At 49.5% G+C, this 27,209-nt stretch overlaps 3 protein-coding genes across 12 annotated transcripts in view; 2 read left to right on the forward strand and 1 right to left on the reverse strand.

The window, feature by feature from the left end:
• Positions 1–8,767, forward strand: part of GSE1 (Gse1 coiled-coil protein) — a 298,010-nt gene extending 289,243 nt beyond the window's left edge. For all 10 annotated transcript variants that reach the window (XM_081273130.1, XM_081273128.1, XM_081273132.1 and 7 more), the window contains 4 exons: positions 584–955; positions 2,678–2,968; positions 5,143–5,246; positions 5,899–8,767. In XM_081273130.1, the coding sequence (XP_081129256.1) occupies positions 584–955; positions 2,678–2,968; positions 5,143–5,246; positions 5,899–6,033 (902 nt within the window). In that variant the 3' untranslated portion in view covers positions 6,034–8,767. The remainder of the gene's footprint in view (positions 1–583; positions 956–2,677; positions 2,969–5,142; positions 5,247–5,898) is intronic.
• Positions 1–27,209, forward strand: part of COX4I1 (cytochrome c oxidase subunit 4I1) — a 327,664-nt gene that overhangs the window by 222,702 nt on the left and 77,753 nt on the right. The gene's annotated exons all lie outside the window — the stretch shown is intronic.
• On the reverse strand, positions 9,674–19,702 carry GINS2 (GINS complex subunit 2). Its single transcript, XM_081275495.1, has 5 exons — positions 19,550–19,702; positions 19,353–19,467; positions 15,474–15,573; positions 11,460–11,586; positions 9,674–11,099 (listed from the first exon to the last, which is right to left on the reverse strand). Exons 1-5 carry the CDS (start codon positions 19,637–19,639, stop codon positions 10,974–10,976), a joined length of 558 nt encoding a protein of 185 aa, XP_081131621.1. The 5' UTR covers positions 19,640–19,702; the 3' UTR covers positions 9,674–10,973.

Here is a 27,209-nt window from a genome sequence, read left to right on the forward strand (position 1 = left end):
CCGTCTCTCTTGTATAGTTCGTGTTTTGCACACAGTGTGCAGGTCTGCAGATACAGTATGAGTTCACAGCTGGGCACAGAGCCGAGGGAGGGTGCCTGCTGCCATAGAGCCACCTGGTGGTCATCGTGGGTGGGCCTGAGGCCTGAGCCTGTCTGCACCCACCACGCCAGCACCTGCTCTCACCTCCTTCCTCAAGTCTGACTGTGCCTCTGTGCAGCGAAGGAAGCAGAAAGCCTCACAGTGCAGTCCTCTTAGCTCTGCTGCTCGGGTGCTCTTTCTATCCAGCTGGACTAAACGACTCCCTACCTTTTCGGGACCAGAAGTGACTTGCTTCTTCCTTCCGATCTGTTTCTTCCCAGATGCTCTCTGGAGGCACTGTTCCCAGATGGACCTGCCTCTAAGCATTCCGTGTCTTCAGACCTTATCCGCGTACACAACAATTTTAATTCAGTGTCCCCAAGTCTTGGCTTTTTGCACTAGGTCTTTGGTGAACATAAGCTCCTAGAGACCAGGGTCTGCGTGCTAGACGCTCAGCTGGTTAACTTGCAGCTCTTAACCTACCCTCATTTTCTGTCTCTCAAAGAACCAGCCCCACAGCCAGCTTCTCTGGAGGTGGATAAGCCTGTTGGGGTCGCTGCCTCTTTGTCCGACATCCCAAAGGCCGCGGAGACTGGGAGACTAGAACAGCTGCGGCCCCAAGAGCTATCAAGAGTCCAGGAGCCAGCTCCTACCAGCGGTGAGAAGGCCAGGCTGAGCGAGGCCCCTGGGGGCAAGAAGAACCTGAGCATGCTTCATTACATCCGGGGTGCTGCACCCAAGGACATTCCTGTGCCATTGTCCCACAGCATCAACGGGAAGAGCAAGCCGTGGGAGCCCTTCATGGCAGAAGAGTTTGCGCATCAGTTCCATGAGTCGGTGCTGCAGTCCACCCAGAAGGCCCTGCAGAAGCATAAAGGTAATGAGGCTGCCCGTCCCACTCTGCTCCCAGGATGAGTTAGCAGCTGCTTAATGTCTTTGCACACCAGCTGCTCAGCACAGCCATGTGCGTGCACTCTCAAACTTCAGTGCCCATCAGGCACCTGGGGATCTCAGCAGGCAGGGGTCTAGAGCAGGACCCAGGACTCCATTTCTAACACACCCCCAGGCAAACCTAATGCAGCTGATCTGTGGACCACACTCCCAGGTCATAGAGCAGGTAATGCCATGAGTAAGGGCACGTGAGCTGTTGTGTCTTCTACAATAGAGTGGCCCCTCTGGTCCTTTGATGAGGCACCAGTGTGCCTGTGCTCATTCCGTGAGACCCAGCAAGTGTGTAGCGACAGCACTGTTTTCCTGGTCCCACACCCTCTTAAATTTGATGGGAGTCATTGAAGGTCGGAGAACAGGGATTACTGCATGTAATTTCCAGTTAATCAAAACTCGACATTTTTTTTAATATTCTTTTTTTAAAGAGAGTGAGAGAGGGAGAGAGAGAAAGAGAGAGAATTTTAATATTTATTTTTTAGTTCTCGGCGGACACAACATCTTTGTATATGGTGCTGAGAATCAAACCCGGGCCGCACGCATGCCAGGCGAGCGCGCTACCGCTTGAGCCACATTCCCCAGCCCCTAAAACTCGACATTTTTAAAAATCCTCAACAGTGGGTGTGATGGTGCAGGCCTGTAATCCCTGTGACTTGGGACAAGAGGACCACAAGTGCGAGACTCTGTCTCAAAAAGTAAAAAGGGCTGGGGATGTGGCCCAATAGCAAAGTGCCCTCTTTGTTCAATTCCTAGCACCAAAAAGAAAAAAAAAATCTTCAACAAGCAACTATTGGGCATGAGATGAATGTGAACGGCAGTAGCCAGTCACTCCTTATGCCAGATCTTGTTTAGGTGTTTAGTGCTTCATGCCTTTAAAGCTGAACTAACAGACATCCAGCTCTGACACAGAGCTGGATCTTCCACCCGAGTTCACACTGTCAGCAGAGATGAATCAGGCCCCAGGAAGCAAGGAACTCTGGGTAGTGGGTTGTGCAGTGATTAAAAGACTCCCCAGGGCGAGGGGCCAGCTTAGTGGTAGCACACGTGCCCAGCATGTATGAGACTTTGGATTCCATCCCCAGCACTGAAGGTTGGGGGAACAACTCCACAAAAATTAGGGAGTGTGTTACTGGATTCTCATCATGAATTTATTAGGAAGAACCATTTTTCAGGATAAATTTTTTACAAGAGGCAGATGGGTCCCTACTCTTTTTTGAGATGGTTTTTACAAACTTTGAACCACCCTCCTGCTCCTTCCAGCCACACCTTACACACTTCTCTGTGGTCCTGGGATAGTTTTTCCTGCCTTGTTTTATTCACCTGCTTCTTCATCCTGCCATGCCAGGCTATTGACTGTGCCAGCACCCAGAGGCAGCAGGGCCATGCATGCCACAGGGGGTGCTGGTGCTGTGCCGTGCCCAGGGACTGAAATGCTCATGCCCTTCAAGGGAGGAGGAGCTGCATTTACTGAGGGCAAAGAAATTCAAACTAATGGACTTGCCCAAGGTCACGCAGGAGTCCCATCTTCCTGTAAGGAGCCACCTTGAGCTCTCCGTGCTTTATCTTTAATCTGCCTGCAGGTACGACTCTGCACCAAAGGTAGGGCAAAGCCTCTGGAGACCCTTCCTTGAGTCGCCTGGTTTATCTTCCCCAGGGAGTGTGGCTGTGCTGTCTGCAGAGCAGAACCACAAGATCGACACATCCGTCCACTACAACATTCCTGAGCTGCAGTCCTCCAGTCGGGTCCCCCTGCCCCAGCATAACGGGCAACAGGAGCTCCCACCTGGGAGGAGGGGCCCTTCCACACAGGAGATGGACCCAGACTCAGAGGAGGAGGACGATGGTGAGGATGACGGTGAAGAGGAGGAGGAGGAGGAGGAGGCCCCCAGGCGCAAGTGGCAAGGGATCGAGGCGATTTTTGAAGCTTACCAGGAACACGTAGAAGGTACAGGCTCTGGGGGAAGAAGCCACAGCACCTATAGCAGCTTCAGGGGCTGCTTTGGAGTCAGTGCTGGAGCTTTTTCTGGGTAACTAGATGAAGGTCCCAGAAGGTGAATTTCCTCAGGTTCCTGCCTCTGGCACTGGTAATTCCTCATGCCCAAAGCTGAGGCCATTCTCGCAGGGGCAGTTTGGGGGTTTGGGCATGGAAGCTACTGGGCTAGAACTCAGACCTCTGCACATGTCAGGCACCTACCTGGTAGCTGAGCAGTGCCCCAGCCCCTGGGCACGGTGAATTACGAGAGCATTGGCTGGGTGTGGCACCTGTTACTCAGCACGACAGCGTAGACATGGGCCTTTCTCCTTGGGCTGTCACCTAGTGTGCCAAGTCCCAGTAGCCAACCTGGTCACCATGCCTGTGATTGTGTCCCTGAGAGGCATGATGGGACCTCTGAAAGGAGTGTCATGGATGATGGCTGTGTTTTAAGCTAACTCTACTCCGAGGTTCATTTCTCGATTCTGCCCAAGGCTTTCCAAGTCTGGCACAACCCAGGCCGCTTTGCTCTCAACTAGGAGTGCACACTCCAGCCCTTCGGGGGCTCAGGCTCACAAATCCCAGACTAGGTCACTGCCATTGTGCTTATAGCACACCACTTCTTACTGCCTCTTCCTCAGAATGTCCACAAAGACCTCATAGGGGAACAGTGGGAATGCTTGGGTATCCATCAGCCTGTGCCAGCATGGCTAGCAAATCTCAGGTACCACTGTTTGCCACCTGTTTATTGCCCAGTGTTGTAGATTGCTATGCCGTAAGTAATGTTAAGGTGGGATTGCAGGGGCTAGGGTGTGGCACAGAGGCGTACCGCTTGCCTAGCATGCATGAGGCCCTGGGTTTAACCTCCAGCACTGTGTAACTCATAAACAAGTCAAAAAAAGCACACTGCATTGACATGTTCCTATGATACCAACCTAGGAGGCTGAAATAGGAGTATCACAAGTTCGAAGTGAGCCAGGCACCTTAGTGAGACCCTGTCTCAAAATAACAAAATTAATAGGGTTGGGGATTAACGTAATGGTAGAACACTTGCTTGGCATGCTGGAGGTCTTGGGTTCAGTCTCCAGTAGTCATACAAAAAAAAAAAAAAAAAAAAAATCAGTTATGTCATATCAGTCATTTCCAATTACTTGTTTGGAGTTATTTCCCTAACCCAGGGCTGTGAGGGTGCTCTTCTATGAGATGTTCTTGCGTCCCTCAAGTGTTGCTTTCTCGTGCCTGGGATTCACCTGTGTGTATGGAGGCAGATCTGTCTGGGTGTTTTAAGTTGGGCCCTAGCTTAGCACCTCTCTGACTCTGAGCTTATTGCTCAGCTGGTTTCAGCCCTTCCTTGGCTCCCTCCCCTGAATTTTAGGATCATCTTGTTACATTATACCCCCATCCCCAAAAAAACATCCTGTCATGATTTTCAGTTGCATTGAATTTACAGATTTAGGGATAATTAGCATCTTGTTTATACAACTATGGTTTAAAATGCGTATCCATGACCAGTTTTCTTTTATTGGATTTAGTTTTAGGTTCACTTAGTGAAAAAGCTAAGTCCTAGGTAGCAATCATAGATGAACAGACCTTTTGCAAATGATAAGTGGGGTTCTTTCCTTTTGAGTTTTCATATTTCTGATTTTCTTGTCAATGACTAGGACCTCTATTGCTGAGGCATTAGTAGACTCCTGTTGGTGAAATTTTAGAAGCATTCCATTTAAGTTTGCTGAGTTGATGATGTACGTTGTCAGGTTAATGTTTTCCATGTTATCCCCACCCCCGATGTTGTACACTCCTTGAATTGGACTATCAGTACTTTTGGGATTGGGATTTTGGTTTGTTAAATGCTATCAAAATTGTTCTTGAAATTGGGCAGCTTGCCTTTTAAAATCTGGCTTTTAAGATGCAGCTTTCAAAAACAAAGACTTACTCTCCCCTACTGTCTTCCTAAACTGCCTTTTGATTCAAGATCTTTTATCATCCTGTTGGATGATTTGACTTAATTTGTACAGTCAAAGGCAGCAGGCACAGTGGTCCCCAGGAGAGGCCTCATCTACCTGCACTGGAGAGAGGCTAGTTGCTGCTGGGCCAGGAAGACATGTGGTCCCTGCATGTTGTTGCATTGCCACGTCTTGTCTTTGCAGAGCAAAACCTGGAGCGTCAGGTGTTACAGTCACAGTGCCGGCGGCTGGAGGCGCAGCACTACAGCCTTAGTCTGGCAGCAGAGCAGCTCTCCCATAGCATGGCGGTGAGTGTGTATGTTTGGGGGGTGGGTGTCTTCTTGAGACTTGAATAGGCCCTCAGAGGGGTAATCTCCTTAAAGAGGCCACAACTTGTCATTTCACAGGGAAATTCAGACATCAGTGAGTTAGCCAAGATTCATCAAAGAAGGGGGGTTATCTTCAGCTCGTGGGACTTAGAGGTGCTATTTGCCTCCCCATGCTGTTTGCTCAAGAGGACAGAAGAGGATTGCATTGGCAAAGGGGATTCTAAGAGCTGAGACAGTGGAACATGCTGCTTCTTTAAGAGCATATATTATTGATGGGTACAGTGGCCTACACCTGTAATCCTGGTGACTCCAGAGGCTGAGGCAGGAGGATTGCCAGTTCCAGGCCAGCCTCAGTGACTGTTTTTTAAATTTTATGATAGGGTCTTGCTAAGAGAGAGTACCCCTGGGTTCAATCCCCCATTCCAAAGAGTAAGTACTGCCAGAGTCTGAGGCTCTGGAAGAGCCAGTTCAAACTGTCCTCAAGAGGCCACTGTCTGAAAACATCCCTTTCCCAGCTTGACATTCTAGTTCCAGGTTTGCCTTTCCATGGCACACGCGTGTACCACGCATGCTTAATCCACACACTTACAGATGGAATGAATGTATTTTGACAAGAATTTCCCTTCCCCAGGAGTTGAGGAGCCAGAAGCAGAAGATTGTCTCAGAGAGGGAGCGGCTCCAGGCAGAACTGGACCACTTACGGAAGTGCCTTGCCTTGCCCGCCATGCACTGGCCCAGGGGCTGCTTTAAGGGATACCCGAGGTGACGGTTTCCCTTGCACTAGGCTGAACCTATAGTATAGAAATATTATCTATTTTATTACCTTGAATATTTAATATTTTTCACTGGGAGGTTTGAAGCTTAAAAAATGAGAATGTGCCATGCATGAAGCAAAGGGTTCCAGGCTCCAGACGAAAATGAACGCACTCACCTTGACTTCAATGCAGTCGGATCACCTCTTGTACTCAGCGAGTAACCACTGTAGGACGCCCATGATTTTTCTTTCCAAAGGTGGTTTTACTCCTCCTTCCCCATCATTCTTTTTTTAATCTGGAAATGAAGGCTCCATTACCAACACTAAAATGATACTGTTTATCGCCCCCGGTGCACGGGATTGGATTAGACCCAGCTGGTTGTTCCTCGTGGTGCCGTGTTACTGTGCTGCAAGAACCAGGCTTGCTCTTGCTGTGGCCCTGGAGTTGGCCCCATTCCTACAAGGAGTGGGACTTGCTTCAGCTGAAGAGAAGGCTGGGTGCAACCTCAGTAAAGGGCTTATTTGTTTTACTTTTCTGCAAAATTATCTTCAAAGCAACAGGTCCTAGGAGCACACAGAGCAATCCAAGGCTTCTGCCTGGAAATGCTCTCACCTAAAGATAAACAGACCCACGACTGAAGGTACCTTTCTATTACTCCATGGGGGAGAATGTACAGAGCTCTATGTATACATAGATTCACACCCACCAAATTGTTACTGCAGTGGGTGGTGTTTTCATACAAACGTAAATTTTGAGAGAAAAGTCAAAGGTGCTTCAGCCTTGTACTGTGTATATATATTAAAAAAAAGTTTTGTATGTTTTTATTACTTTAATTATTGTTATAAAAAGCCTGCCATTTTTAATATGTGGTTTGGGGGATTTTGTTTGTTTTTCCTGTTTGGGGGTTTTGTTTGTTTTGTTTTTTCTGGGCAAAAAAAAAAAAAAAACAAAACTTGCTTTTAGTGTTTGTACTGCTGCTGGTCAGGACATTAAAATATTGAAGTGTTTTTAAAAATTAAAGAAGAAGAAAAGTAAAAGAGCTTACCACTGGCGCCTATGCGATCACTTCATTTTTGAGTTGCACCAGAAACCAATGTAGAAAGCCATGCGTTCCACCTGCCTCCACAGCAGGCAGAGCAAACAGAACTCGCTGCTGGCAAGGGAGGAGGGGAGTCGGGGGAGCAAGACAGTCGGGGTGGGTCAGCCACAGGCACGCACAGGTCTTCCCAGGAGCACCTTGCAGGAGGTGAACACTCTGCCCTAGGGTTCCGACACACCAGACAGCAGGTGGAAAGTAGAGATCTCAGAGGCTTTATCTAGATGCAAAGCTTTGTGGAAGCCTGAAGTAGGGTCGACAGTGTCTGAGCTGAACTCCTTTTGAACTTACCAGGACAGAAACAGCCGGAAACTGGGAAGATCCCAACCCCAGGAAGCAATGGGGTGCCACCCAGTCCTGGCTGCTGTTCCTTCAAGTACCTCTTGCAGGAGAGGGCCCTAACCAGAGCCTAGCTGTCCTGGGGGTGGACAGGGCAGGACACCTGACCTGGTCACTTGGTGCTGCTCTTGTGAGCACTGTTGGGCAGAGCAGCTTGCTAGTGGCTGCTGTCATGCCTGTTTGTATGCCTGCCAAGAACCTTCCCGTTATTAGCACACTCGGACAGTAAGTGCCAGCAGTATTGCCAGTCGTCGGGCACCTTCCTCCCCGCAAAATCCACTACAAGACAGTAAGGGAGCCACGTGGTCCACAGGTGTGCAGGGGGAACTACACAGCCAGCAGTCAGGGCAAACTGCCACTGAATTTCTCTGCTTAAAATCTGCTTGCCATGTCTGGGTGCTTCTGCCAGTCAACCTTGGTAATGGCATTGACTAAAGTAAAAGGGAAAAGTAGTTCTGATTACTTAGTGGAAATGCACAGCCCCACCCTGCACCTGAGAGGCGCTCCTTAGGTTGGACACCGGGGGGGGGGGCAGTTCATGGCATGTAGAGCAGAGGATAGATACCTGAGCAGAGCTCTGCTGGCGCGAGCCAAGGTGCTGAGCTAGCAATATGGAAGCCCGTCCTGGCCCACCTGCTCTCGTGCTCTGCCTCCTGTTCTTCCATTCTCCCACTCGTGGAGACCTCTGAAGATTCTTGTGCTCGAGAAGTAATGTGACAATCACGGTCCAAGTACAAACCAGGCAGTATGCACAGACAAAGGCAAGGTAAGAAAGCAGCTCACAAAGGACGGCACACCACCCAGGCCGCGGTGGTCCTCCCACCCCGCACTTGGCCCTCTGCTCTGAAAACACCCCTTGTCAGATGGTTCCGGGTGGACACAGCACGTCTGTCCTCACCTGGGCTGACAAGAACATGCAAACTGAAGGGTCTTCTATTTAGCCCTCTTCATGTTTTTAAAAAAGTTGAGCAGTACATCAGATCTGCTCTAGAACTGATGATGTAACCTGTGTGTCAGTATTTACGTGAATACCTCAGTCCTCCTCAGTTCCATGTCTGCCATATCACCTGGAAGAGACAGCCGCCATCTGTCCTGATGGGGAATTCACTAAACACAAGGGACACCCTCTGATGCTAGGTCATGTAGTTCCACCTTTAACCAGATATTTAAAATGAGTTTTTTTCATATAATCAGAGCCAGACTAACAAAGCAGCCCCCAGTCCATTCCTCTCAGATAACATGACCACAAAGACAGGATTCCACATCTTCAGTTCTAATCTGAATTGGTACTGTCATCATTGTAGCTTGTACTCCTAAGGATACTGAGTCTCAAAAGGAGCCAACACCTTTAGCAGCAAGGAAATGAAACAAATGAAGTTTGTAACAGAATTTTCCCTCAAAGTAACTTACAATACTGCCAAATTTCAAAAAGTAAGCTAAATTTCAGACCAGACCAGATCTGCCCCTTCCCTCTGAGCCACGTAAAGTGTAGACAATTCCCAAGATCCACCAGGAGATGGAGATGTTTAGCAGATTCTGTTCCTTTCCTACAGTGCATTAGCCCCTTGACTAGAATCTGCCTGTTAACCATGCTTTGACTTCAGGTCACTACTTGCAGTAGCCTGTCCCCAGCTTTTTGATCCAGCGCTTGATTGCTAGACTCTGCCTTGACCTGAGGAAGACATGCTCGCTGGTTGTCACTTGTATGTGCCCTGTGCTTCACTGCTAGGACAGCAAACCCAGACTCGGGCAGGAGGGAGGACAACAGTGCCTCGGTCACCCTGGGGGCAGTTTAGATGCTGTGAAACTAAACCTGTTCTAAGTGTACTTGTTTGAATTAACTGTATTGTAATATTATTTGTTGAATGTAGTAATTAGGTATTTATGAATATATTGCTGTAATTTCTGACAACATCCAAAAAATAAAATCTTCCTAAATCATGTCAAGAGAAAAATCTTTTATAAGACAACCCCCAACCCCAGGGTGGGGGGCAACCACCAACTCCACGTAGTTTCACAGGTCAGACCTGAAGATCCTCAGCTGCACCTCAGTTGGCTCGGGTTTTCAAGCAGGGTGGTAGGTGGGAGATGGAGGCGCACATGCCCCTGAGCTCCACAGTAACAAGTGGTTTCATTCTAAGGTTCCCTGATGACCTCTAAAGGAGAAATCGAATGTCTGAACAGCACCTTTAATCAGATTCGCCATCTTCTGCCCTAGCCCTCCAGGTCTGTCTGGCCCAGTGCTCACATGATAGCCAGCATCTGCTCAGGAGCCATCTCAGCTCTGGACCAGAGCAGCAGTGCTCAAGGAACAAACCCAGAAGGGCAGGTGCCGAGCAGTACGCTAGGGCCAGGTAGCCACACACCACAACTGTGGGCTCCCTGGGCGCCAAGTCAAAACCAGCTGGGTGACTGAACATACTTACTATATGGTGCAGGATAACAGTATCCCCTTCCAAGGTAAGGAAATTTCTGTTAAGGGGCCCAACAATTCCAAAATGCTGCAGTTCAAAAACTGAAGTGGTTTTCTCTTAGGAAGAGGATAATCAATCTCCTGAGCCACTGCTGTCTTCAACCAAGGGCCCTCTCCCTGACCCATCAAGAGCAGCAGGAGAGCTCCTTTCCCTCCCAGCAGTCTTCAGCCTCACTTAATGCATTGGGACAAGTTTTTCCCCAATCGTCCAGAACGCTGGTCTGAAGTTTCCAGTCAACTGCCTCACACCTATCAGTATCAGATCATCTCGGCCACAGGACAAGAACCCAGCAAAGTCAGATTCTGGCTGACGGTGTTTTTATTATAAATTGTAGCTTAGAAGACAAACACTGGCCAGCGTTTCCAGTCACCCACACCATCATCCTCCGTGAACAACCTCTAGGAGATCTAAATTTAGTTCAAGAAATGGGGATCAAGAGGGAAAACGTCCCCAGCCTCATGGCCACTCCTATATCTACACCAGTCACTGTACACAACCATGGGTGACAGTTTCATGCAGAAAATCCAAGGCTCTGGCAACAGGGAGGACTTGGTTGCCTAATACTTTTTTCTTTTCCCCTCAAAAGAAAAACTGGTTTCTAAAACTAGTTGGGGATTGACTGAATGTTCAGGGAAGTTTTGTTTTTGGTACTGGGGATTGAACCCAAGAGTGCTTTACCACTGAGCTACAGTCCTTTTTATTTTTGATTTTGAGACAGGGTCTCACCAAATTGCTCAGGGCCTCATTAAATTGATGAGGCTGGCCTGGAATTTACAATTTGCCTGCCTCAGCCTCCCAAGTTGCTGGAATCGCAGACATGCACCGCCATGCCCAGCTCAGGGGTGTTCAGTTTTGAGAACTAATCACAAATTTGCTTCTCACCAATGTTACAGATCCAGTCCCGGCACCTGTTCAAGCATTGTTCAGACATTTAAAAATGTTTCCAGAACTCCAGATACACAAGTACCTCCATCATGTCACCAGCCTCCACCCAGCAGTTTGCTGCCTGACAGGCTAGACCTTGCCAACCACAGGCCTTCCTCTAAAAGTCCTGAGATGGGGCACTCTCAGAAGGCTGGAGGTTTGTACGGAGCTTGTGCATATGATGGAGTGCTTGAGTGAGAAAGGCCCCGCTGGTATTGATCTCCATCAAAGTCAAGTTATCCAGCTGCAACAAGAGAAAACAGACCCAGTTGGCCAAGGAGTTTTGATTTTGAATAAAAGCTAAAATACTAAGAACAAACCAATGGGGTTTTTTTTGTTTGGTTTTTGTGGTGCTGGAAATTACACCCTGAGCATCAGCTAATTGTATATAGTGAAGAGATTCTCTAGTAGCTTCATTTAGATACCAGGGAGGAACAGGCAAGTGCCCTACCACTGAGCACCCCCAGCATGGCTAGTAATCTCCTATCTTGCAACAGCCTGAGCAAGTAGGACACTGGGTTGAGCTTCTCCAAGGGCATAAAAAAACTCTGGGGCAGAGCCCACCAGCTCCAGGGGGAAGACAGCAAAAGGGAGCAGGACCTACCTTGGCATGTGCCTCCTGCTGCCGTACAAAGCTATCAGCAGACACCCGGAGCTTGGCTATGCGCGTGTCCCACAGATCCTTGATCAGGGTGCGTATCGCATCTGCTTTGGGGATATCCTCTGAAGCACTAAAGGAGGCAAGGGATGAAGTTAGCAAGCACCTGCCTGACCAAAACAAAACCCCACAACGGCAACCTGAAACACGGCTTAGATTCAGGAAAGTATTCCAACTATTCCTGATGTAGAAAATCTGTTTTGTTTCGTCTCCATTATTAACATGTAAGGACTTCAACGAGTAAGTATGGTACCAAGGACATTCAGCTACTGAACTGGTTCTCTTTAATATTTATTTTTTAGTTGTAGTTGGACACAATACCTTTATTTTATTTATTTATTTTTATGTAGTGCTGAGGATCGAACCTAGGGCCTCATATATGCTAGCCAAGGGCTCCACCACTGAGCCACAACCCTGCCCCTTGTTTGTATTTTGTATAGATGATTGAACCCAGGTGTGCTTTACCACTGAACTACATACAACTCCACCGGTTTTGAAAAGCTCTCAATAAGTTGCTGAGGCTGGCCTTGAACCTGCCATCCTCCTGCCTCAGCCAAGTGTCCATGGCCAGCAGTTGCCAGGATTAACTGGCTCCAAATCAGACAGTCTATGCCACAGGACAACAGTGCTTTGTGCCGCGTAACTTCCAGCTAGAATTGGTTCCAAGGGCTCCTTATGTATAGTGGTGAGCAGATCACTACTCCCCCCCCCCCCCCAGTAATCCAGGCTCACTACCAATCAGGGAAGGAAACCACTAGCTCTGTGTTCAGCACCTTGCACAGCACTCCTGTCCTCATGAAAGCCCCGCAGAGGAGGGACTGTCCTACTCTGTAGTTAAATCAGAAGTTACAAAAATCACTTAAGTGGCAAATTAGCATAAGCGTTGTACTGTAACCACATGCAGTGAGACTGGGTAGAAGTCAATCCAGCGAAGGCAATAACAGCTTTCCTTTGTAGAACATTCTCTAGACCAATCTTCAAAGACAGACCAGAAAATAAAAGGTGAAGCAAATATTGCCCGTCACTAGGCATTCTAGGATAAGCTAGATGATACAGTTAGCTCAGCACTGGTGAGCGGCAGATCCACAGTATGAAATCTATGCTGTGAAATTTTATTTATGAGCCCAAACATTCAGATCTTATGCTCTGAACAGCAGGTTAAATAACAAAGGACCCTAGGTTCTTGTCAACTGAACTGCAGAACAAAGGTAAAATTCAGTCCCTTAGCCAAATGAATTACAGAATAAGGTTTTTGATAAAAACACACACAATATAAGGAACTTCAAAAACTAAAAATGGGGGCTGTGTTGTGGCTCAGTGGTAGAGAGCTTCCCTAGCACATAGAGCTTAGTGAGGCACTGGGTTCAATCCTCAGCACTGCACATAAATAAATAAATAAATAAATAAATAAATAAATAAATAAATAAATAAATAAAATACAGGTATTGGGTCCATCTACAATTAAAAAAAAATGAATAAGCCCTTCACCTGGATAATACTCACTAATACCTAGTATATTCTCTCCTTCCAGCCATTGCTCCCATCCCCAAGCCAGTCTCTCTTGAAACGGCCCCCCCAGGAGTTCTCCTCAACACAGAATCCTGCTTCCATCCCCCACCCTGTTCACATTCACACTCCACACAGATGCCTCTGCTCCCTGAGGCCCCCTTCATGCTGCCTTTCACAGCTCCTGCCTCAGGGGCTCTCCCTCCACCAGCCCTAGGAAGTTCCCTTCCTGGAGCCTGAGCTTCCCAGAGGCTTCTCTGAGCCCTCAGACAGCATTGACCATGCTGTGATTTAACTAGTGGTTCACAGGTTCACACACCTCCCCCACCAAACCAGGAAGAGGCCCACATAACCATCTCCAAGCCTAGTGCAACGCCTGGCATCTTGCTATTCCTCAGAATCTACCCAAGGAATGGTATCGACCTAAGGACAAGTCTCTGTTAGATGCCCAAAGTTCTCCTTTAAATTCAGCAGACAGTGCCCTTCAGTAGATGAATGGATAAAGAAATTGTGGTGTGTGTGTGTGTGTGTGTGTGTGTGTATATATATATACACACACACACACACACACGCATACACACACAAAGGAATATTACTCAACATTAAAAGAGAATAAAATCATAGCATATGTAGGTAAATGGATGGAGTTGGAGAATACTATGCTAAGTGAAGTAAGTCAATCCCAAAACAACAAATGCCAAATGTTTTCTCTGATATGAGGATGTTGATCCATAATAGGAATGGGGTTGGGGAGCATGAGAGGAATGGAGGAACTTTAGATAGGGCAAAGGGGAGGGAGGGGAAGGGATGGAGTACGGGGTAGGAAAGACGATGGAATGAGATGGACATCATTACCCCAAGTACCTGTATGAAGATACAAGTGGTGTAACTCTACTTTGTGTATAACCAGAGACATGAAAAATTGTGTTCTACACGTGTACTATGAATGGAAATGCATTCTGCTTTCATATATAACAAATTAGAATAAATTTTAAAAAACAAACAAGTTCAGCAGTCAGTCAATAGTGGTGGTAGCACAGACCAGTTTGTAGTTTTACTTCAGCACTTGAATTCATCAACCAAAACATGCTTAGTAAGGAGCTTCAAGAGCTTAACCTTCTGCACGTTATGCTCCCAGGAAAAACCACCCACACTTGCCTTCCCTTTGCTGATTTCATTCATTCGACAAACATGCACACCAGGCACCATGCTGGGGACACAGCATTCAAGTCAGTGCCTGGCCATTTAGAACAGGTATGTGGGGGTGGGAATGTAATGGCACAGCCAAATGATTAGAAAACTGCAGCTACGGCCAACACTGGCAGAGTGCAGAACTGCCAAGAGAGCAGGCACACTTAATCTGGCAGGAACACTTATCGTACTGAACCACAGGCCACATGGGAAAGGGAATGGGCAGCCTTCCTGGTCAGTGTACGCAAAGTCACAAGGACCCAGTGTGTTAGAAGAGGCCAAGCCAGAGGATCGCTTGAGAACAGGAGTTCAGGGCAACATAGTAAGACCCCATCTCAAAAAAATAAATAAAAGTACTGCAGAAGAGACCAACGTGAACCAAAAACTTACAGTGGCAGAGGAAAGAACCGCAGACAGCTGTGAAGGAGGGAAGGAGAAGCCCACACCAGGCCGTGCACTGCTTTAAATGCTGCAGTCAGGGCTCTGGACTGAAACCCTGGAAAGCTGGGTATGGCGGCACATGCCTGTAACCCCAGTTACTTGGGAGGCTGAGGCAAAAGGATTGCAAATTTGAAGCCAGTTTAGGCAACTTAGCAAGACCCTGTTTCAAAATAAAGAGTGGGGATGTAGCTCAGTGTAGAGCGCAATGGGTTCAACCCCAGCACCACAAAACAAAACAGAAATACAATAAAACTCTGGAAAAGCACCAAGGTTTCCCTCCCATTGGAAGGCACCAAGGATTTTGAAAAGAAGAGTCACATGGCAGTTTTATCTTTAAAGGATCACTTCGGCTGCCACATGAACAAATTAGAAGTCCCCAGGGAGCTCGTGTGGATGTAGGCAATAAAGCATATTTTTACCATGAGTGGTTTCCCTGTAGCTTAGGACAAAGCCAGATGTGAGCCCTCTGGCCTCTCCTGCGAAAATCACAAAGAACCTGGATCCTCATACTCCAGACAGAATAAAGAGGGGTATCACTGCACTAAGTAAACTACATGTAGTTCAGAAAAAGCCTTCTGCTGGAGATGACAGTGGCTCACAGTGGGGTCCAATGTCAAGCAATAGGAGGTAGAATGAAAGGCCCAAGAGATTTCCTGGGGGGGGGGGGGGAATGAGAGACAGAGACCCCACAATCCTACACAGAGATGTCCTCCGGATTACCAACCCAGCGCTTTCTGTGATAATAAAAGAAAGGGAGAGTGGGGCTAGAGGAAGAACAAGGGGTCCACCCAGGCAGGGGCTGTCGCAGGGAGAGCTACTCACTGATTGAGCAGGAGTTTGGTGAGTTCCATGTAGTAAGGGCTAGGCACAGGGGTAAAAGTTTCCTCTTTTCGCTCATGATCCCTCATCTTCTCCAACTTTTCTGAAATGGAGATGTCAACACATGTCACCGTCACTATAGCCAAGGTTCATTTCAATTTCCAAACTTCCCAAGTACTGACATTACTACCTATTTGATCAAGTAGCAAATTCCTAAGGAAAACTTTCTGGAATGACATTTGTATCAAGGCCTTCTCCTTGGAAGAAATTCTCTCAGGAAGGTTTTTGTTGTCATCCTTTTGGCTTAAAGAATATGTCCAAACTGGAAGTTCTTTTTATAGGGAAAGATGTAATAAGTGATCAGAGATTTAAGAGATCTATGTATACCAAGTCTGGTTCATAAGAGAGCAAGCAACTTGTAAAGTACAGTATGATACAAACTACAACTTATAAATTTTGCTGACAGTATGATATTCTAGGGGGCTTAAAGGCACTCCAGTCTGGAGCAAGGGGTTATGATATGCTAGAGAGGCTTAAAGGTACCCAATAAGGCAGAGGGCACAATGTCCAATAGGGGCTTAAAGCCCAGCATCTAGAACCCACCACCATGCTTGATCTCACCCAGCATTAGCACTACCCTCAGACATTTCCAATACTCCCTTGGCCTTCCCTTTCCTATGGGCCTGAGAAGCCCAGTCCTGGCTGCAGGGACAAGGCTAAGAAGCTTACACATCCCTATCCTTTGGGGGTCCTGGTGCACTTGCCCTCTCTCCTTCCAGCCAGCTCCTTGCAACTCTCACTGGACACCTTGCCAACTAGGCCTGTACCCCACTCCCCAGCCTCCCTGCTGTGTCCTCTCTGCAGGGCTAGCCTTCCAGGTGTACCCTGGTCCTCTCACTGCATAAGAACTCTATGTACGCTGTTCTCGAGGATTGTCTTCTCCCTCCCTGCTTGATCATCCCAAATGATCAAGTCACAGAGAAAACCTCCCCTGACCTTCTCCATCTATCAATTCATTTTAGCACCAAGCTTCCAGCCGTCTGCTCCTCTCTTTAGTGTTCCCCCGTTCACTTCTTGCCCCTTTACCAGTGCAACTCCCCAAGGTCTCCACCTCCACTCAGCCAAACCCAATGCTACTTCTCAGTGTCTGCACCTGATCGGTCAGTCCTCCTCCTCTAGTGTTGACCTTGTAGCTTCTGGACACCACTCTCCCTGAGCTTTTGGCCTCACTAGCCAGTCCTCACCTCTCTTGCCTATTCCTCTTGACCCCTCAACACTAGGGTACAAAGCCCAGTTCCTAACTCCACTCCACCTCCTAAACTCACATGCCCCCATTCGATACCATCTGTGCCATTTAACTTCCACCTGGGCATCTAAATACATCTCCAATATAACCAGTTCAAACCTTAGTTCCTGGTGCCCACAGACCTCTCAAACGTGCTCCCCACCTCAGGAAACTCCACCTTCTCCTCCAACTCCAGCCCACAGCCTGGGGGCTCTCTCATCCCAACAGTCAGTCCTTCACCAAATCCTGTTGCTTATTCCCTCAGAACACACCAACCATAGCCCCTCCCCCATTGGCCCTGGCAGGGATCATCCCCTACTCCCAGCTCACACAGTGGAGTGGTTATTTTTCACTTTCCCCCCATACCTAGGGATCAAATCCCAGGCCTCATGCATGCAAGGCTGTTTTTTTCCCTTCTTTTTCTTTTCCATCTGAATCAGATTATGAGGGGCTGAGGACATAGCTCAGTTGGCAGAGTGCTTGCCTCACATGGACAACACTCTGGGATCGATCCCCAGCACCACCAAAAAAAAAAAAAAAAAAAAAAAGAAAGAAAGAAAGAAAAAAAAAAAGAAACAGATTATGAGATCTCTCTGCTCAAACTCTCCAACAAATCAAAAAGACCGACAATACCAAACTTCTGGCTAGGGCATGGAAAAATAGGTACATTCCTGGAAGGAATAATGGCTCAACCACTTCAGAAAACAGCTGGCTGTTTCTTACAAACTCAAGCCTCATCCGTACTATGACCCAGCAAGTCCACCACTCCCAAGCATTTATTTGCCCAAGAAAAATAAAAACATAATCACAAGAAGACTTGGACAAGAACATTCATCGCAGCTTTATTCAGAATAAAGCCAAGAAACCACTCAAACGCCCACCAGTAGAATAGGTGAGCACACAGCCTGCCCAGACAAGGACCCACACTCAAGAATGAAACTGACGCACAACGCAGGCAGCGACAGAGGTGAGCCACAGAAACACCCAGGAATACAAGAAGCCAGAGACAAGATGAGATCCTGGAGGATTCCATATATGAGAGACCCCAGAACAGGCAGGAGAATCCCTATCACAGCCAGGAGGCCGCAGCTCTCAGAGGGGCTGATTGGCTGGAGATACAGCTTCTCACCACAGTGCAGCCTGCTGTGTGAAAGCTCAGACGCTCTCTCCACACCTTCACTGTGGTCCTGCACCTCGGGTCACAACAGGTCCAAGACCCCAGAGGCTGATCGTGAACTAGGAGCCTAGACAGGTCCCTATTGGAGTCAGGCCTGCAGGGGCTCCCACCAGAGGCCCTCAGAGTAGAGGGACTAGGGATCCCCACTGCCAGAGCCACCCGCCCCTTTAGACAAGGAGCCAGGGGGACCCCCCCAAGCAGTCTTCCCTAAACTAAGTGATGTGGCTGGCTGAAGGCGTCCTTGCCTGCAGGAGGCAGGTACGCCAGGTACCCCAGGGGGAGGGGAGAGTCAGAATCACTCAGGGCTCTTCACTGTAGAAACATGCAAGCCACACCTCTCCCCAGCAAAAACAGTGAGGGTGTTTTTCTACTTGAAGCAGCTGCTCACATCTGATACAGCGAGATCACAAGCGCTCAGGACTGCCTGCAAATGTGATGTGCCCTCACTTCTGTTTGGAGCACCAAGATGGAGCCCAGGGCCTTGGCCATGTCAAGCAAGTGCTGTATACTGAGCTACAGCCCAGTCCTTTTTATTATGTTGGGACATGGTCTTGCTAAATTGCCCTGATGGCCTTGAACTTGTGATCTTCCTGCCTCAGCTTCCTGACTGGAATCACAAACACACCGGGCTCTTTGATTTCTTTTTGGTACTGGGGATGGAATCCAGGGTGCGTAACCACTGAGCCCCAGCCCCAGCCTCGAGACAGGGTCTCACCTGGTTGCCCAGGCTGGCTTTGAACTTTCGATCCTCCTGCCTCAGCCTCCCAAGGTACCGGGATCACAGGTGTGCACCCCAAGGTGGTGGCCTCTTGGCTTTTTCTCACATGTTTATCGAGGCCTAATTCACACACCACCCAATTCACTCCTTGTAAGTGGATAAAGCAGCGGGTCTGAGCAAATCCGGAGCCAAGCCACCGCTGCTTCAGTCAAGTTGGGAACTTTTTCACAATCCCAAAAGGAATTCCATCACCTCCCAGACCCAGGCGGGCAGCGCTCTGTGCCTAGGGATCGGGATCGGGGTGTCCGCACGGGTCACAGAGGTGGAGCCCACAACAGGGGTCTCTAGCCCTGGGCCACCCTGTGTCCCCGCAGCTCGGCTGGGGAGGCTGAGGCAGGAGGACGGCGACTTCCGAGCCAGCCTCCGCCACCGCGAGGCGTCGAGCGGCTCAGCGAGACCCCGTCTCGAAACACAAAATAGGGCCGGGGTGCGGCCGGGTACCCCGCGCCCCCCAAGAAGGCGTGGTCTCTGCCTGGCGCCCGGGCGCGGGGCTGGGGCGTCAGCACGGGAGTCCTCCGGCTGCGCCACACCCACGGGGCGGCGACCGTCACCCTCGCCCACGTCGGTTCCCTCAGGAGGGCCGCCCCCCGCCTGCAGCCCGAGGCGGCCCTCCGGGGCGTCCACCCCTCGCGCGGGCCTTACCTACGTCCATCCACTCGGCGGGCAGCAGCCGGCACTTCTGCCTCTGCTTCAGGTTCACCGCCAGCCACAGGGGCACGGCCACCGGCAGGCCGGGGCTGAACGGGCCCAGGTCCCCCTGCCAGGCAAAGGCCGTGAGTGCGCGCCGCAGGACGGGGCCCGCCGCCCCGCGCCCGGCCCGGCCCGGCCCGAGGCCTCACCCCGATGAGATAGATCTTGTCCAGGCTGAAGTTGGGGATGATGGTCACCAGCTCCTTCTCGGCCAGAAACTCCACTTCCGCGGCGTCCATGCCAGCGGCCGCCCGGCACTCGCTTCCTCAGGCAGCTCGGCTTCCAGAACCCGGAGACGCCGGAGACGCCGGCGCCGCTTTCCCGCCACAGCGCAGGCCCGCCCACACCGGAAGACGGATTAAGACAGCCAATAGGAGTGAGCCAGGCTGAGCGGCAGCCAATGGAAATAAGGGAGGCTGCACGCCGCCCCGCCCCCTCCACGCCCCCTCGCCCTCTTCGCGTTTCTCCCTGGCTCACGACCCCCTCGCCCCCCACGCCCCCCACGCCGTCCACGCCCCCCTCGCCTCCACGCCCCCCTCGCCCCCTCGCTCCCGACGCCCCCTCGCTCCCCACGCCCCGGGTCTCTCGCCCCGCCCCGCCCCGGGTCCCTCGCCTGTCACCGCTCCCCTTCACGCCCCCTTGCCCCTCCCCTCCCCTCTCCGAGTCCCTCCACGCCCCCCCCCCCGTTGCGGGTCCCTCCAGGCCATCGCTACCTCTTGCCCCGCGCGCCTCTGGTGCTGTGCACCTGGTACTTTGGGGTCGTCCTGCAGCTGGCGCCAGTTTTGTGTCCCTGCGCCCGCCCCAGGCGCCTGCCTGCCCACACTTTGAGTGTACTGGAGACGGCATCTGCACTGGCTTCGGAACAAGGCCAAGAGCAGCTGCATTTGTTTGGCCGTATTAGGCTCAGAGCTCCTGGATACTGTGTGGGCACCAAAATGGAGGAAGGGATTTTTCCTTCCATTTCCTACTCTGATGCCCTCTCTCTACACATGAGTTAAAAATCTATAAAGATGCAGATCCTGCCACCCCACCCGACACCTGTTCAATTCTGGCGCTGGAAAGGGAAGAGGCTCAGAATCAGCAGTTAGCAAGCACCAGGTGCGACTTAGGAGGGGACCCGTTTGTGAACGTGTTTTCCATGCAGACGTACCTGCTGTGCCAGCCCATGCATACCCCATGCCTTCTGTGCCTTCTATACCGTGGACAGTGCTGAATCAACAGTGCTGGTTAGCACCCTCGCCTGTCAGAATCTCTGGATGAGCCTGTGACTCAGGAATCCTGGGTGAGGAAGCAAAGCTGAACTGGGCCAGGCCCGTGGTGATTTTGGAAAGGTAGTCATAAGCCAGGAAAGTTTACAGGGAGGTAAAGAAGTTACCCTAGAACTGGTGAGGGCAGGCAGAGGACTGGAATCTAATTGAATTTGAAATCCTGATCATTAGATCCTGAGAAAAAACTCAGAGGATGTGGATTTCAGGGTTCCATATCCTGTAGGAAAGCTGCCCCACCCCAGCTAACTCAGTGCCCTGCTCTTTGACTCCCTAAAACCTGCCCCACGTGGTGGGGTAGTGGGAAGGTGAGGTAAGGCCATTGACAAGTTTTACTCTCTAGCATGGCCTGGAAGCTCTGCCTCTTGTTCATCAGCATTGGAAGTTGTCGTTTGCAGACCCAGAGAGTTAACTATGTGTTACCTTCATTCGGTCATGTATCAAGACAAATGCTCTCCAAGAAAATAAATAACAGCTCACTCAGTGCTAAATCATGACGCTCTGAGTTTCAGTCTCCTCGGCTTCAAAATGAAGTAGGAAGACAAGGAGCCTGGGGGTGTTCAGGAGGAGGGGAAGCTGCAGGCCACCTGGATCCTGCCAAAATAGAATCTGCCTACGGCTTCTGGAGGGCAATGTGTGCCAGCTAGTCTGGGTTTTGATTGACGGGAGAATATTTTCTTGACTGGCAAATATTTGTGTTCCCAAGTTGGCAAGGCTTCACTGTCTGGTCTCCGCAGCCTATAAAAGAGCAAAGGAAAATGCTGCTGGAAAAGTCGTCACTCAGAGAAGCAGCAGGAACAGGAGTGTGGCCAAAGCCCAGGTATCGGAGTCCCCCAGCCTCGGCATCCTTACTGGCAATGCTGCTACTTACCCCACTGGCTTGAGAACAGACCGGGTAGTGTGCACCCTATGGGTGCCCAGCGGTGGTGTCATGATGCCTCACACTTGCCCTGCAGGATTCAAAACGCCCAAAGCTCAGGAACAACCCGGTGTCCATCAACAGATGCACTGAGGGCAAGTGGCTCACCCAGGCTGTGGGGTATTTATATATATATATATATATATGTGTGTGTGTGTGTGTGTGTGTGTGTGTGTTTTCCATGAAATCCTGGCACAGCTACCTCGTGGATGAACTTCCAAAACATGCTGCTGCGTGAACGAAGCCAGACACAAAATGACACATATGGCAGACTCCATCCTGAGGAAGTGTCCAGAATCAATTGGCAAATCCACCGAAACAGAAAAATTAACAGTTGCCAGGGGAGGAAGAGAGGGAAGGAGGGAGGGAGGGAAGGAGGGAAGGAGGGAAGGAGGGAGGGAGGGAGGGAGGTGAGCACTTAATGGTACCAGTTTTCTTTGGGGGGAGTGGCAGAGATGTCCTGGAATCAGCCGGGCCTGTAATCCCAGCGACGCGAGAGGCTGAGGCAGAGGATCGCAAGTTCAAAGCTACCCTCAGCAATTTAGCAAGACCCTAAGCAACTTAGAAAGACCCTGTTGAGGGGCTGGGGTTGTGGTTCAGCGGTAGAGTGTGCAAGGCCCTGGGTTCCATCCTCAGTACCACTTACAAATAATAAATAAATAAATAATAAAGTTTAAAAAATTGTTTTAAAAAAGTACACTTTTTTGTTTTCCTGGGTTCCCCCCCCCTTTTTATATATTTTTTTATTTTTGGTACTAAGGATTGAACCCAGGGGTGCTTTACCAGTGACCCACATCTGCAGCCCTTTATATATTTTTTTTTCTTTCTTTTTTTTTTTTTCCTTAGCAGGGTCTCACTAAGTTACCCAGGCTGGCCTTGGACTTGTGATCTTCCCACCAGGCTCCTACTTTCTGACTGGTAAGTCTGGGTGGGCCCAGGTACCCTGCATACTTAACCAGCTTCCAGGAGGTTTTTGCAACTGAGAACCCTGAAGTGAAGGGATTGGCTCCAATTCTGAGCCAGTTCTGAGCCAGTCCTAGGACCAAGGCAGTGGAGTGAGAGAGTCTTCTAGAAGCCCAGCCTCACCCAGGCCTCTCTGAGTGGTGATGTTACAATAAACAGACAAGAGGAAACCCAAATGGAATGGAGCACTGGGAGCCGGAAGTAGTGGAGATGGGATACTACTAAAGATGGGTGGCCATGATTTCCTGCTCTGCAAAACACCCACCCTAGCTGGCCAGCATGTTCCCACAGCAAGGAGCCACAGGCATCAGTGTGAACTCACATCGGCCTTAATATGGATGGGCATGGGTGCATATAAAAATATTTTCGTTCCAGGCGTGGTGGTGCACCTGTAACCCCAGCCACTCAGGAGGCTGAGGCAGGAGGATTGTGAGCTCAAAGCCAGACTCAGCAACTTAGTGAGGCTCTAAGCAACTTTAGTAAAACCCTATCTCTAAATAAAATTTTTAAAAATGGGCTGAGGATGTGGCTCAGTGGTTGAGTGCCCGCTGGATTCAATCCCGGGTACCAAATAATAATAACAATAATACTTTTTTTGTGTCTTACTTTTTTTTTTTTTTTTGAGACAGGGTCTTGATATGTTGCCCAGGCTGGTGGCCCAAGTGATTCTCCAACCTCTTCTCCTGAATAGCAGGATCTACCAATGCAAGCCACCATGCCTAACTTTCTTTCTTTCTTGATACTGGGAATTAAACTCAGAGCCACTTGTCCACTGAGCCACTTGCCAGCCCTATTTTTTGTAATTTATTCAGAGACAGGGTCTTACTGGTTTGCCAATCACCTCCCTGTTGCTGAGACTGGCTTTGAACTTACGATCCTCCTGTCTCAGCCTCCCTGTGATTACAGGCATATGCCACAGTATCCAGCCTGACTTACATTATTTTTAGTTAACAATCAATAATTGTATATATGTATATATTTATAGGATTCAGTGTGTTTTTTTCCTTCCATATTGAAAGTATTTTATTTTCTTCAGTATTGATGGTGCTTTGCCACTGAGTCACATCCCAGCCCTGTTTAAAAATCTTTTTATTATTTTGAGACCAAGATCTCACTAAGTTGCACAGACCTGCCTTAAATTTGTGATCCTCCTGCTTCAGCCCTCCAAGTAGCTGGGATTATAGGCATGCGACCCTGAACAACAGGTGATATTTTGATACTTGCATGCATTGTGGAATGATCAAGTAAGGGCAATTAACATATACGTTACCTCAAATACGTACTTCATTGTGATAAGACTATGTAAGACCCAGTCTCTGGGCTGAGGGTGTAGTTCAGTGATAAGAGTATATGTTTAGCATGCACAAGACCCTAGGTTTGATGCCCAGCACCCCCCCCCCCCAAAATAAAATAAAACCCCTCTCTTTTAGGTACTTTGAATACATACTACATGCTGTAACTGCAGTCACTCTGCTGTGCCTGGCCACCAGCACTCCTCTTCACCTACCAACAGTCCCCTCCCCCAGTTGCTCCACACCCTCCACCTCTGGAAACCAGAGGCTTCTATGCTGTCAACTTGTGAGGACTCCAGATATAGGTGAGATCATTCAGAGGCCATCCCTCTGTGCCTGGCTTATTCCATTTAGCATGATGTTCATACATGTTGCTGAAAATGACAGAATTTTCTGCTTTTTTAGGCTGAATAATATTCCACTGTATATGAATACCACATTTTAAAAATATCCATTCATGGGCTGGGGATGTGGCTCAAGCGGTAGCGCGCTCGCCTGGCATGCGTGCGGCCCGGGTTCAATTCTCAGCACCACATACAAACAAAGATGTTGTGCCTGCCAAATACTAAAAAATAAATATTAAAATTCTCTCTCTCTCTCTCTCTCTCTCAAAAAAAAATATCCATTCATCCATTGATGAACACTTGGGTTGATTCCGTATCTTTTCTCTTCTGAATGGTGCTACAGTGAGCATGAAGTGCAGATATTTCTCCTGTACTGGTTTCATTCCCTTGGATTTGTACCCAGAAGCGGGACTGCTGTACCTAGGAATATGTCAACACATGGGTTTCAACACCTTACATGTACCGTTAGTGTGCATCTCCTTCCTGTAGCCACCAGGGGGCCACGCAGCAGCACCACCCAGCAGATGAGCACACCCAACACCCAGATGTTGGTTTCTAACACCACCTCCAAGTCAAGCAGCCAGGGCTCCTTTGAGAAAGAAGAACTGACCAATTCTAGGATTGTCAGGGAATACACCAAAAGAACATAGAGATCTTACAGCACCAGAGAGTAAGGAAGTGCTCACCACAGACAAAAGAGAACCCCACAGTGTTGGTTCAATGCCAAAAGGACAGGAGGCACAGGTAGAACTCTGAATGGCGAAAGCTGGAACAACTCAGGCAAAACAGTATCAGTGTGTGTTGGATGATCACCCAAAGCATTAGGCGGATATTCACAAGTCCATACAGATAGAAACCCTTGAACTCATCTATGCGGGAGATGAGACAAGACCCCCATGCAGAATTCCAAATAATGCACCCAGAGAGCTGCTCCCTGGGGAGCTGAAGCCACTACACAGGGGAACTGTGCACAGGGACCTCCCTCCAGGGAGCAGAACTGGAGAGTCAGGAAAGAATGTACGGAGCAGGAACTTGCAAACACCACCTCAGCCAGCGGGCAAGGTCAGCAGCGACAGTGACATTGCTGGTTCACGCCTTTGATAAGACAGGAAGAGAGGGGCACTTTACTTCTGGCACCTTCCTCCCAAAGAACCCGTCACTTTAGTAGAATCATGAGAAAAACATCAGGCAAATCCCAATGGAGGGACCTTCTGCCAAACACCTGACTACTACCCGCAGAACGCCAAGGTCATCAAAACCAGGGAAAGTGTGGGAAAGAGCCACAGCCCAGAGGAGCCTTGGGAGACAAAACAACTAAGTGTCGAGTGGGGTCCCCGGACAGATGAGGACACTAGGCAAAAACCAAGGAAGTGTGAAAGGAGCACCTGCCTCAGTTAGCAGTGCGTCGATGCTGGTGGACGGATTGTAACAAAGTGTGCTAGAGTGATACAGGGTGAGCACCAGGGGGACCAACTGAGAATGCACAAGACCCGCTGGCAACCCTTCTGGATTCTACAACTCTTCTGTTATGGAAAGGTTGTTTTAAAAGCCCTCAGGTATGGCTGGGGATGTGGCTCAAGTGGTAGCGCGCTCGCCTGGCATGTGCGAGGCACTGGGTTCGATCCTCAGCACCACATTAAAAAGATGTTGTATCCATCGAAAACTAAAAAATAAATATTAAAAAATTCTCTCTCTCTCTCTCTCTCTCTCTCAAAAAAAAAAAAAAAAAAAAAAAAAAGCCCTCAGGTCCCTCCAGCTACCAAAACACAGCAATAAACATCATTTCCTGGAACTGCGAGAAACAGTCCTCACTTTAGGATAATCAGGCTGTGTGTGGGGGCACCCACCTGCATCCCAGTGACCTGGGAGGCTGAGGCAGGAGGATTGCAAGTTTAAGGACAGCCTTAGCAACCTAGCAAGACTCTCTCAAAAAAATATAAAAGGGGGCTGGGGTTGTGGCTCAGTGATAGAGCACATCCCTAGCACATGTGAGGCCCTGGACTTGATCATCAGCACCATGTAAATAAATAAATAAATAAGTAAAAGTTCCAAATAAATAAGGACTGGGCTGTAGCTCAGCGGTAGAGCACCTGCCTAGGAGGCATGAGGATCTGGTTTTATCCTCAGCACTGAATAAAATTACAAGGACAATTGCTGCAGTATCACCCGGCTACATGGGAATTTGGAGCAAACAGCTCTTCTACACAAGCCATCAGCTTGGGTGTCTTTTAAAGCAGCAGGACTTTCCACAGTGATGAAATGCTGTGGCTATCCACTGTGGTGGACACTAGCCACGGGTGGAGACAGCTTTACAAGGTGGTATGTACAACCCAGCACAAGGCCTGGATCTTCTGAGGGTTGATGGCTCCTGTGTCCAACATTTCGGCTGGCATCACTGGGACGAGAACCACCCATGAGCGTGACCCAGGCCCCTCGGGGACTGAGCGTGTTTGGGACACCCTGTGGTCCACCTGCAGAGGGTCTTAGTGTGGGCTTGCTTCATCTTTGTTGAGGTCTGGAGTTTCCTAGGGAAGAGACCAGTGGGCCAGCAAAGTGAGGAATCTTCTGATGGACTGGGAGTGGGAGCCTCCCTGGCTAGCAGCCCGTCCGTGCGGTGCAGCCACCTGGCCTCACCAGGACAGGACAGGAGGAACTGGAGCCTCCCGGTGTGGGCCTGGGCACAGGAGTCTCTGACACCCCAGTCAGGATGCAGGGCAGGCCCCCCCTGCAGTCTCTGGGGGAAGCTGTGAGCAGCAGGCACTTGTGTCACTTAGATAAGGTCAGGGCTGGAAATATAGTCACAGCAGCAGAAAACCAATGCAGAATGGAAAACCCTCCTTCTCTTACCTCAGTGAAACAGCCCGGTGTGTGTGGAGCCAGGCCCTCGTGCTGAGCGGGGCTCCCAGCTGCGCTCCCTGTCCTGTCCAGCAGCCCAGGGGCCAACAGTGCCTACAGCTCCCTGCAGGTGACCCTGCATGCCCCTGCTCCTCAGTCTGTAAGGTGGGATGGCCAGCTGGCAGCATGGG

The sequence above is a fragment of the Spermophilus citellus genome (assembly GCF_964194105.1).
Source record: "Spermophilus citellus genome assembly, chromosome: 18".
Taxonomy (NCBI): Eukaryota; Metazoa; Chordata; class Mammalia; order Rodentia; family Sciuridae; genus Spermophilus; species Spermophilus citellus.